At 30.6% G+C, this 10,977-nt stretch overlaps 2 protein-coding genes across 3 annotated transcripts; one reads left to right on the forward strand and one right to left on the reverse strand.

Annotated features, from left to right (window-relative positions):
• The first annotated feature begins 232 nt into the window (after positions 1 to 232).
• On the forward strand, positions 233 to 8,434 carry LOC126834224 (serine/threonine-protein kinase/endoribonuclease ire-1). Its single transcript, XM_050565998.1, has 18 exons — positions 233 to 592; positions 664 to 790; positions 873 to 915; positions 1,006 to 1,151; positions 1,324 to 1,452; positions 1,526 to 1,636; positions 1,703 to 1,967; positions 2,993 to 3,195; positions 3,268 to 3,527; positions 3,632 to 3,825; positions 3,912 to 4,098; positions 4,156 to 4,255; positions 4,375 to 4,580; positions 4,953 to 5,074; positions 5,152 to 5,296; positions 5,374 to 5,568; positions 6,068 to 6,441; positions 8,045 to 8,434. Exons 1-17 carry the CDS (start codon positions 515 to 517, stop codon positions 6,425 to 6,427), a joined length of 2,871 nt encoding a protein of 956 aa, XP_050421955.1. The 5' UTR covers positions 233 to 514; the 3' UTR covers positions 6,428 to 6,441; positions 8,045 to 8,434.
• Positions 4,895 to 10,550, reverse strand: LOC126834225 (glucose dehydrogenase [FAD, quinone]-like). Of its 2 annotated transcripts, none has more exons than XM_050566000.1 (10): positions 10,136 to 10,550; positions 8,675 to 8,877; positions 8,436 to 8,610; positions 7,982 to 8,256; positions 7,741 to 7,911; positions 7,502 to 7,655; positions 7,183 to 7,346; positions 6,721 to 7,109; positions 6,450 to 6,638; positions 4,895 to 5,320 (listed from the first exon to the last, which is right to left on the reverse strand). In XM_050566000.1, the coding sequence occupies exons 1-9, from the start codon at positions 10,278 to 10,280 to the stop codon at positions 6,461 to 6,463; spliced, it is 1,854 nt and encodes a 617-aa protein (XP_050421957.1). In that variant the 5' UTR covers positions 10,281 to 10,550; the 3' UTR covers positions 4,895 to 5,320; positions 6,450 to 6,460. The 2 variants fall into 2 exon arrangements, with proteins under 2 accessions (XP_050421957.1, XP_050421956.1); XM_050565999.1 differs by lacking the exon at positions 4,895 to 5,320 and adding an exon at positions 5,529 to 6,332 and having other exon boundaries at positions 10,136 to 10,549.
• Between the last annotated feature and the right edge of the window lie 427 nt (positions 10,551 to 10,977).

The following is a 10,977-nucleotide window of genomic DNA, read 5'->3' on the forward strand; positions in this document are numbered from 1 at the left end:
CTACAACCCATAGGATTATTAGTAATATTATTATTGCCCTATGCTACAATATGTTATAACCACTATAAATGGAATATATTGAATGTAAATATTGTAACAGAAGAATTTCCATCTACTCAGCAGATTTGCCATGAAAGTATGGCGTTACAATATTAATATATGGTCATACTGATACTGTGGTGGCAATGACTTTATTTCCACTATTATCAAAATTCTTATCTCCTTATTTTTATTTTTCAAGTAAATTAAAGCAAAGCTTGTTGGTTGTTTATCGCTTTAAAAATTAAAAATCTGTTCAATGTTATTTGTCATGACATTATTTATCTCGTTCCATTCGTAAATTGTTACTTTATATGTGATATTTTCGAATATCAGTGTGTCGTTTTTGGTGATGTATTTTATATAATGAAGTTGATGTCCTAGCTGAGCGTACGCTAACAATAATGCACCATCGACTCATCAGAAAACCATTGATAGACACAAAGCAACACTTGACGAAACCGCAAGTTATAAAATGGCATTAAACTTACAGAGCTTGATTTTGCTGTTGGGCTTAATCTATGTTCACGCTCAGACTCCAGATATTACTAAGGTACTTGATTACATATTTTATGATCCATTTGTAGCGGCCCATTTAAATTTATCTTTAATCATTTTTTTCAGGATGACAAAAGTTTGGCTAAAATCAGTGTAATACAGTATGAGGGTGTGATATTTTTATCTACACTCGACGGTTCATTCATTGCAGTCGACCAAAATACCGGAAAAACATTATGGAATTTCGCTGATGGTAAATTTCTTAAATGTTTTGTTTACATACCATTAAGAATATATTATACGATTATTTATAAATTCATTTTTTCCTCCCATAGATCCTCCAGTCAAAGTTCCATCTAATATAAAGGATGCTTTATCGTATGTATAATTTAAATTTGGTTAAATATTGCATTTTTCATGATTATACCTTTGTTAGATTTTATACGACAAATGTATGTTAAATTTTAGGCCATTATTTTTACCCGATCCTAGAGATGGTTCTTTATACTTGTTGCACAATAAAGATAAGGTAGGAATAAAAAAATTGGACATCACTATTCCGCAGTTAGTAGCGAATTCCCCGTGTAGGAGTTCTGATGGGATTTTATTTTCTGGCAAGTTTTAAATATTTTATTTTTTTATAAGACTGCGGGCCACGAGAAAACGCAACTGCGCAAAAACCAAAATGCGGTACCCCTGTATGCGCAGTTGCATTCTCTCGTGGCCCTGAGTATAATAATTATTTTGCCTTGTACACTTGTTAATTGATTGGTATTGTGTTAACAGGCAAAAAAATTGATAGCTGGTATTTTATTGACTGGAATACTGGTGAAAAATATCCATTCATGAATTTTGATAAAGATGAAGATATTTGCACAGCAATTGCCTCAAAATCTATTCTCTTGAGCAAATCTGGTATTTATTTCTAATACAAAATTAACGCTAATTAATTTAACACAAACGACATAATTTCCATTTTTAATTTTAGAATACAGTGTTCTCATGGTTGACAGTACTAGTAGTGACAAACGACAGTGGAACGTTACCTTCTTTAGCTACAACTCGAAAACTATGACGGATGAACAGATTTTTAACCATGGTACCTATAGATATATTTTTATAAATATTTTGTGAGTAATTTTATTGTATAAATCTTACATTATAGGTATGAAATATTTTTCTGCCAGTTCTTCTGGACACTTTGTGGTTTTTCGAAATCCAAAAGATAAGCTCGATAAACCACCTGAAAGTAATAATTATCATAATTTGGTTTGGGAAAGAGAATTTGATTCTCCGGTTATTGGAGTTTATTTGCACGACGGCGAAAGTTTATTATCATTACCACTTACAAACATAGCCAAAGACTCGATAAAACATTTAATTACAGACATTGTGTTGACATCTAAGGATCCTAATACCATAAACTATTTGTAAGTATAGATATACTTGTTTAATTTTCATATTTTATTAGAATAAAAGCATATTTTTCATTTTATTACGAAAAATAGGTTATACTGTTTTTAATGTGTAATACGTTGGTAAGGTATGATTGTAAAACATAAGTATAACATATAGATAAGTAAAACATAATATATAGTGGGGTCTTAATAATTTTTTTTGTGACTTGAAAAAATTGTGATGTTTAAAGCTCAGTCACAGCCTGTTTTTTTGCTCAAAAAGACACCTTAGGCAAAAACAATCATGCCTCGTAGAATGGCACTATTAGGGTCAATTGTTTTTTGAAAGACATTGATTTCCAAAATGTTATTTTTGTGTATCTAAGTATTAATTGATTTAAACCTTAATTTTTTGGTAATTGAATTCAAAATTGATATGGACAGTAAAAGTTTTCCTCTTTCAGACACTATAAAACAAAATTTATTGAAATCGAATCAGTCAACAAGGCGTCATAATTTTTTCCCGTTAAGTAATGTTTCACCATTAAAATATTACTCAAAAATTTTTATATACTAAGCTTATAGAATTTAACCAGGAAATAAATTTATATGGTTGAAGTTAATAAAATACCCCTTAGTGCATTATAACAAAAACGCGTGTATATAATATTTATTTTCTAATGTTTTATAAAACTAAGACTATTTTTAAAAAATTAAATAATAATTTTCATATTATTGTTTAAAGGACTGCAGTATTGTTTTCGGTGTTTTCCATCAGTCAAATATGATTAATGAATATTGCACATTTTGAATTTTTCAAACTCGTTATCCATTTGTTTAAACTTATTTACTGTGTTAAATACAGTAAAGTTTTTTTTTAAATTTAGATTGATCCTCAACTGAAGTACTTAAACTTAGTAATTAAAATAAACTACTAAAATGATTTTATTAATAATAATTAATTATACATTTATAAATTAATTAGTGTTATTAATTAATAATATAAAATTCTCAATTAACTCGAGCAATAGCAATTTTTATTTTATTTTATTTTTCAGCAACACTCTTTACATTGGTCATCATGTAGATACTGGATTGTATGCGCTGCCAGCCATCGCCGAATCTAGTGAAGTAAATCCATTAGTCGACAGAGGTCTTATAGTTTTATTGGATAAAACGTCTTTTTCAGTATTACCATACTATAGTGGTAATGATTTTAATGTGGAACCAAAAAATGTAGAAAATCACACAATTTTATTGGGTAAAATTAAAATTAAAAGGTGTTTTTTTTATCATACCATGTGTTGTTTACATAACATAAATCATTTTTTAGGACATTACCAGCTGAGTCAAGATTCGAACACTGGAATACCAAGAATAACTGGCAATACAGATTCTATAATCTACTACCACAACATGAGCGGATATAACTACAGCAACAAACAGCAAACAAGCACTATATCCACACAAACCCCTCAAAGTTTGGAAAATGGATTCATTGTTCAAATACTAGGAGAAAATGCTGGAATTAAAGTATTCATGGTTTGGATAACGTTGCTGATGAGTTTGATGTTCTGGTATCTAAAGAAAGAAGTAAGCTATCAAGTGGTTTGAAAGGGCCTCGGCATTTAAGGCCGAGCATTAGTTTGGTGGTGCTGGTGCATTTACCTGCAGTATACTTATTTGTTATATTTTAGATGAAAGGTCTCAAGAATAATTCCAACAATGGTTATAATAGTTCTCAAGGAAGTTCTAAAGGATCAAATCATTCCGTCAGTAATTCATCTCAAATAGTTGAAGAATTACCAGATGGTAGTTTTTCTATTGGGAAAATTATGTTTCGCACTGATCAAATATTAGGAAAAGGATGTGAAGGAACATCCGTGTTTAAGTAATTTGTTTTTATTTATGCCCTGTAATTTGTATTTTTTTAATGTGCATAACAATTTCTAAAACTCGTCTCATTACTAATTTAAGAGGAGAATTTGAACGTCGACCGGTTGCCGTTAAACGATTACTACCCGAGTGTTTTATTGCTGGAGAAAGGGAAGTACATATTCTCCGTGAATCCGATTATCATCCAAATGTAGTTCGGTACTTTTGTACTGAACAAGATAAACATTTCCGTTACATTGCACTTGAATTGTGTGCAGCGACATTACAAGTAAATTAAAATTTTGTTTCAACTTTAGTGTTTTTATAATTTATAATATTTTTACAGGATTATGTAGAGAAAAATATACTTAGCACAGAGATCAGTCAAAAAGATGTTATGTTACAATCAATTAAAGGCTTGCAACATCTGCACTCGCTGGGAATAGGTAAATTGTTGCCAGTGTAGAATTATTGTTATTTTATAATTATTTAGTTATAGCTATTCAATTTTTTTTCGTTCTATTATCAAGGTTATATTTTTAATAAAAAGTTATTTATATTTCAGTACACAGGGATATAAAACCGCATAACGTATTGTTATCAGTACCGTCTCGTGGTAGTGGTAGTTTCAGTAGCGTGCGTGCTTTAATTAGTGATTTTGGACTGTGTAAAAAGCTTCAAGGAGGCAAAATGTCATTTTCAAAACGTTCCGGAGTTACTGGCACCGATGGTTGGATAGCACCCGAAATGTTTAATGAAAATGCATCTGTTGTATGTATCATTATTTATTTATTTATCTTTAATTGCACCACATGTTAATTTAAAATATATAAATATATATTATATATAAGGCTTCAACAGCTGGGGTTGTTAGCCTTACATTTGAAATATATACCAGTAGTGTAGTTAAAAACAATATTTTATTTATCCATAATGTAAGATAATTGCACAACTTGTTAACAACAGTTATGCAAAATATTAGATAAGAGCTTTTTTTATTTGTCATTTTACGTAAGTTTATAATTGCAACGGCAATTATTTACCTCACGCGACCAACAAACAAATGGTTTAAATATTTTTACAAAAACGAACATGTCTGAATTTTAAACTATAAAATATCTAATACATAATTTTCAATTTTAGACAAAATCTATTGATATATTTTCAATGGGTTGCTTGTTTTATTACATTCTCAGTAATGGTAAGCATCCGTTTGGTGATAATCTGTCGCGTCAGTCGAAGATATTTGATGGCCAAGCACCATGGTAATACCTTAATTTTATCTTAATAACTCCTTCAATGCGTGTACTAACATAATTTATTATATATTTTGTGTATGTAGTCTTGACGCCTTATATGATAATGAAATTTGGAAACGTTTAATTGCTGTGATGATAAGTCAAAATCCAGAAGAGAGGCCTACGGCATCGGCTGTTCGATCTTATCCGTCGTTTTGGACAAGCTGTACATTGCTTTCTTTTCTTCAGGTTAGAATTTATTGAACACAGGAACTTCAATATAAAAATATCATTTTTATTTTTTATATAAGTAAATATCATTATAGGACGTTAGTGATCGGGTAGAAAAAGAGCAGGTGACTAGTTCAATAATGTTAGAATTGGAAAAAGGTGGCGACGGAGTATTCGGCAATGATGGTTGGCATGATAAAATTCATGAAGAAATCACTTCAGAACTGAGAAAGTATCGTACATACAGAAGTAACAGTATTAGAGATTTATTAAGAGCTTTTCGAAATAAGGTTAGTTGTTCCACTCAACAGTACAACTCTGTTTTGGCTTTATAAACTTTTCCTTTACTATAATTTATAAAAAAAATTTTCTTAGCAAAATCACATTGATGTTACTGTTAAAAATCTTAAAAGAGGTACAACAATTATAAAAAAAGATAACTAATTATAAAATTATAAAATAGAGTAAACATGTGGAAAAAATTGTTCAACTTTATTTTAGTTAAAAAAACCCATCCACAATGAATTATACTTTAGGTGTACATATATGTATTTCGACAAACTTATTCTGTGCGATGTTGTCGTTTTCAGTGCTAAACACAGACTGAGTTTGTCAAAATATGCATTAACACCTAAAGCGTATTTTATTATAAACACAGGGATGTTCTCATTCAAATAAAGTGAACATTTTTTATTTTACTTAAATCATACAAAACACCTAGAGCCAAAACCTAACGATATAAACAAAAACGTATATACATTTATAAACGAAAACATTGTTGTGTTTTAGAAACACCATTTTAGAGAGCTATCTGAAGGCACCCAGAAATTATTAGGAGACATTCCAGATAAATTTCTGGAATATTGGACTGTCAAGTTTCCTTTGTTGGTGTATCACACTTGGACAGCAATGCAATGCTTGTCTAGTGAAATCACATTTGCCAAGTATTACACTAGCTGCTTCATGTTCCCACGAACTGAATTTACAAATTTACCAAATTGGTTATATGAGTCTGACCAACCAGCTGCATTCAGTAGTTTGCAACAAAAATCTTCTAGAAGACCAAACACAAACACGAATAGTTGGCGACATAAAAGAAACATAAAAAATCATTCCAAACCGCTCCAGAACCATGATTTCAATAGCTAATCAAGTGTTTTAAGGTACGTACCGGTTGGTATGTTAATTAGTTTTAAAAAAATCTGCGACATTGCATTTTTGTTTTCTTTCAAAACAATGTTTTTTTATAAGATCTGCTCCTTTTTCAGCAATCATTGCTACAACTGCATTTGTATTTCCACTAGGCATTGATGGCATTATCGATGCATCAATTACGTACAAGTTGTTTAAATTGTGCACCCTGAAAGTAGTGAAAAATAAATTTAAATAGAATAAACAGTCTGATAATGATATATGAATATTATAATATAATATATAAGTACCTTAATGAATGGTCCACAACGCTTTTTTCGTTGATATTTCCCATTTTACACGTACCAACGGGATGATGGGAGGTAAAAGTAATGTGTCTTACGTAACATTCCCAATAACGATCAGATCCAAAATTATGTTTATTACAACCGGGAAATGGTTTTTCGTAAAGTTGAGCGCCGAATTTCGATAGTGCTTTTGTCTGCGAAAACTTTTTTACTAATTTCATACCTTCAATTAATATCCGTACGTCTTGTTTATTCTTTAAGTAGTTTGGTTGAATAACAATATCTCGATTAGAGTTCAATTTTACATGTCCGGTACTTTTTGGATGCAACAATACCGGTCCTAGTGTAATAACTTGTTTACCCACAAGCGGTTTAAAATATTCATCCCATTTCTAAATTTGTTGAAAAATTTAATTTGTTAAAAAACATTATTATACTTTTGAACACAATTTAAAATTTATATACATCACGTTTCAAATTTGAATGGCTCAAGTAAAGTGATCCTGCATCAGATGTTATCCCAAAAGGTAATAACATGATCTGCAAGTCTGGTGATGAGTTTGAATTATTATCTTTGCTCGGTAAACGTATTAACCCTATTGCTTCACATCCAGGATGTGTCCATATACCTGAAAATATTTATACTAAGGTAAATTAAACTATTAAAATATATAAATATTATATAATAAACAAAATTTAGGATTTTGGTCAAACATTTTTTTTTTTTTAAAACGTCAGTTCCAACATCCTCGCCTTCTATTTATTATTATCACATTGATTTTACCTGTGCCTTCAAAGACGTATTTATACATATTTAACGGTGAAGTCACATGTAAAAAAGTTAGCCCTAATGATTTGTTCAAAACGATCATGTCCATTCCAGTTATAATATGATCTTGTAAATTTTCACCTACAGGCAGGTCGGCGACTAAAGGTATCTTTAACATACAATTTTTAATCATTGAAAGTTACATTATACATTAGTTGTACGTAACTAGTATACGTGTTGTATAATTCAGTTACCTTTAGTGGCTTTAATTGATCGACTGGTCCAACACCACTATTCATAAGGATTTTTGGCGTATTTAATGCACCAGCAGAAATTACTATAGACTTTGATGCGAAAACCTTAAAAGATTTTCCGAATTTTGAATAAACAACTCCACGTGCCTCGTAGTTGTTTCTGAACATAACCTATTAAAGAATAACTTTTAGTGCTGAACCGCCGTAGTAATGATAAATAAATAAACTAGTTGAAAGTGACCTTTTTAACTTCCGCATTGGTAAGAATAACCAAGTTCTGTTTGGATTTTTTTTTCAAATATAGGTGTTCAGAACTCGTTTTGTAGCCAAACTTTGTTGCTACTGGTGCAAATGAAAAACTACCACTATCAGTTCCAGTTATACGAAAATCGTCAGAATTCATGTCTTGGGAAATTGTATAACCTAACTCTTCAGCAGCTTCAAGTATTGTGGTTGCCACTGGTGTTGTGTGCGTCGGCCTTTGACTGAAGAATTTTTGTTTTTTTATCGGTGATCCTGGGTACATAATTTACTTGTTATTTTTTACGTGTTATTTTAAGTTATGCGAATTCTTCTCAATTGTACAGACTTTTTGTATAGATTTAAATTATGTAATATTTTGAAACCACACATATGATGCATTTCTGTGTTGACTATTGTACATTTTTTTTAACGCAATATATACCTATATTTACCAAAATACATGTCGGCCATTTCGTATTTTTTAAAGTAATGCAACACATCATCTCTGGACCATTCGTGTCCCGACTGCCAATTCAAATAGTCTGTGGACACATGACCCCTTAAGTGTATATTGAAATTTATACGACTCGTGCCGCCCAGCACTTTTCCAGTAGGCCATTGACTAGACTTTAAAATTAGACAATAAATTAGTTAAGCAACAAATCGAGAGCAACGATCAGGGTGGTTATACTCTATTATTCAACGCCAAGCACGCTTCCGCTTGTGGTTCTGTTTGATGTTGCCAATCAATAATTGATTTTTGGAAAATTGATGTAGTCAAAGGTATGTCGTGTAATGAGGACACCCTAGGTCCAGCCTCCAATAGGAGAACTGAGTAAGCTCCATTTTCAGCCAGACGTGATGCAACTGCAATACCAGCTGTTCCAGCACCCACTAAAAGAAAAATATATAATTTGTAGGAGGTATGGTAACTTAGTCATATTTTATTTTACAGATGACAGAATTTCCATTATTTTATTGTGAACAAAATTGCTAATTATAAGTACAGGGTTATGTTTTTTTTTTAATGCAAGTATTATAATTTATAACTAAATGACCAAAAAAACAGGCATTATTATAAAAATGTATAATTTTTATATGTATTTATTAACATGAACGTATGCATATAATATGCATGCAGTATGTGTATACTTAGATACATACTTATTTATTAATTTTAATCTCTTCTCCTCAAAAAGAATAAATAAATAAATAAGGAGTTTAAGCGACAGGGACGGCAGTAAGTGTAATCAAATAAAATAATACACACAGTAAATAATAAGTTTGGTTTTAAAGATTTATGAGCAAAAATCCTTAGCTCGCTCCGTGATGGCGCAATGTAAAAATGTGATTTCACAGCAGCACTACCAAGCATAGTTTTTTCTGTTTTCGTTATTTTGTGAATATTTGATATAATATTTGTATAACATTCAAAAGTAATAATTAAAATTCCTTTTACTAAAATTAAAGAAGAAAAGGAAAAATTATCCGAAAACATTCTAAGCGATTTCTAGCATTTCTGACTGTCATAGTGACTTTTGAATAATAATATTCAACAGTTGTTCAACAATATAAAACGTTAAATGTAAGTAGGTATGACGTTTAATACAGATTTTTATTTTCAGAGTATTATAAAAGGTTTTGACAAACAATATGCTGGGGAACTTAATTTTTGTTTCAAAGCTTTAATTTCTCGACGCTTAACGTTTACCATATAATTTTATAATAAAGATCATCTATAATAGATGTGCATTGTGTGAGTGCTAAAACTAATATTAACTATGAAATGTTATAGAAGAACAGTATATTTAAAGTTTCTATCATAGATCAAGTCGATGATTGATACGATCAAGACTTATCAAACTTTACTTATTATCACTTATGATTAACCAATGTAAACATAACAAAGTTGTTTATCTATAGTTGCGGTCGCGGTTATCTATGTAGATAACAGCTCTTATGTGATAACCGTGGTTGTGATATTTAAAATTATTCATTTTTATAACAACAAAGAAATACCGCTACGTATGAAAACTATAAAAAAAACAATTAGGTAGGTATGTAAACAATCCGACAATAATATTTCGTATACGTTTTCTATAATATTATTATATTTTCGCGTTAAAATTGAAATGTGTTTATTTCTACTTACCGACAATGTGGTCGAAATATTTTGTCGTCGGATGATTTTCAACGTATTTGTCCAGGGCTATGTTGTAGTAATAGTTTAAAATCAAATACCCTGTAAATATGTTGGCCAACAAAGCGTACAACAAGTAAAGACAGTACGCGTACATGACCAACGATTTCCAATTCAAATAGTAAATAAAGACGATATAGAGAAATTGATTGAAATTGTTTTTTTTTTTCTAATTTAAATTCCTCTCCTTACGAATCGTGTGTCGAATACATACATTATGGTAATAATATCAAAATATGACGGTTCGTCAAACTACAGTGAACCGTACGATTTCGGGGTGGATGGTAAACTGAAGCCGGCGGCCAAGTGGCAACAACCTGCGGCATATTTACACGTAATGCACAATATCCCGTATAAAAAAAAAACACATAATATAGGTATGGCCAATTATATTATAAATTCCTAGATTCAACGGTTATACACCGGGCGGCGGCCATAGTGATAGTGGAAGGAGTAATGACGTCTTGAACAATCATCAAACGCGTTTCAGTAAATTAATGTGTATTTTTTTTTGTCTTCAAACACGCTATCTGGTAGCTGAACACATCTATGTAATTCCCGGGTAATAATATACCTATTGTTTTTCCAAGGTATTACACAATCTATATAGTTATTAATTGAACACCAACGCGCATTTTACTCATATAATCTTTAAAAGTCCATTTTCAATAACGATAATTTAGCCAAAACTACTCAAAGGGTCTGTTCCAAGACGTTTTCTCGTGAGAAAACGATAAAAAATATGTTTTTTTCTTGCCGTTTCCGTTAATCATATTATGTAAATAAAACACAAA

This window comes from Adelges cooleyi, unplaced genomic scaffold (genome assembly GCF_023614345.1).
Source record: "Adelges cooleyi isolate 19-005CV unplaced genomic scaffold, UGA_ACOO_1.1 ACOO_flye_CR_arks_rails_tigmint_CR_PRNA_21, whole genome shotgun sequence".
Lineage (NCBI taxonomy): Eukaryota > Metazoa > Arthropoda > Insecta > Hemiptera > Adelgidae > Adelges > Adelges cooleyi.

Bases quoted from the DNA above. Each gene is read 5' to 3' on its own strand.
- LOC126834224 (XM_050565998.1), top strand. From the start codon at position 515: ATGGCATTAAACTTACAGAGCTTGATTTTGCTGTTGGGCTTAATCTAT. The intron at 1,968-2,992 runs GTAAGTATAGAT...TTTATTTTTCAG, and splicing joins CCTAATACCATAAACTATTT to CAACACTCTTTACATTGGTC. The intron at 5,297-5,373 runs GTTAGAATTTAT...ATATCATTATAG, and splicing joins CATTGCTTTCTTTTCTTCAG to GACGTTAGTGATCGGGTAGA.
- LOC126834225 (XM_050566000.1), bottom strand. From the start codon at position 10,280: ATGTACGCGTACTGTCTTTACTTGTTGTACGCTTTGTTGGCCAACATA. The intron at 7,347-7,501 runs GTAAAATCAATG...AAATATTTTCAG, and splicing joins ATACGTCTTTGAAGGCACAG to GTATATGGACACATCCTGGA. The intron at 6,639-6,720 runs GTACTTATATAT...CACTACTTTCAG, and splicing joins GTTGTGGACCATTCATTAAG to GGTGCACAATTTAAACAACT.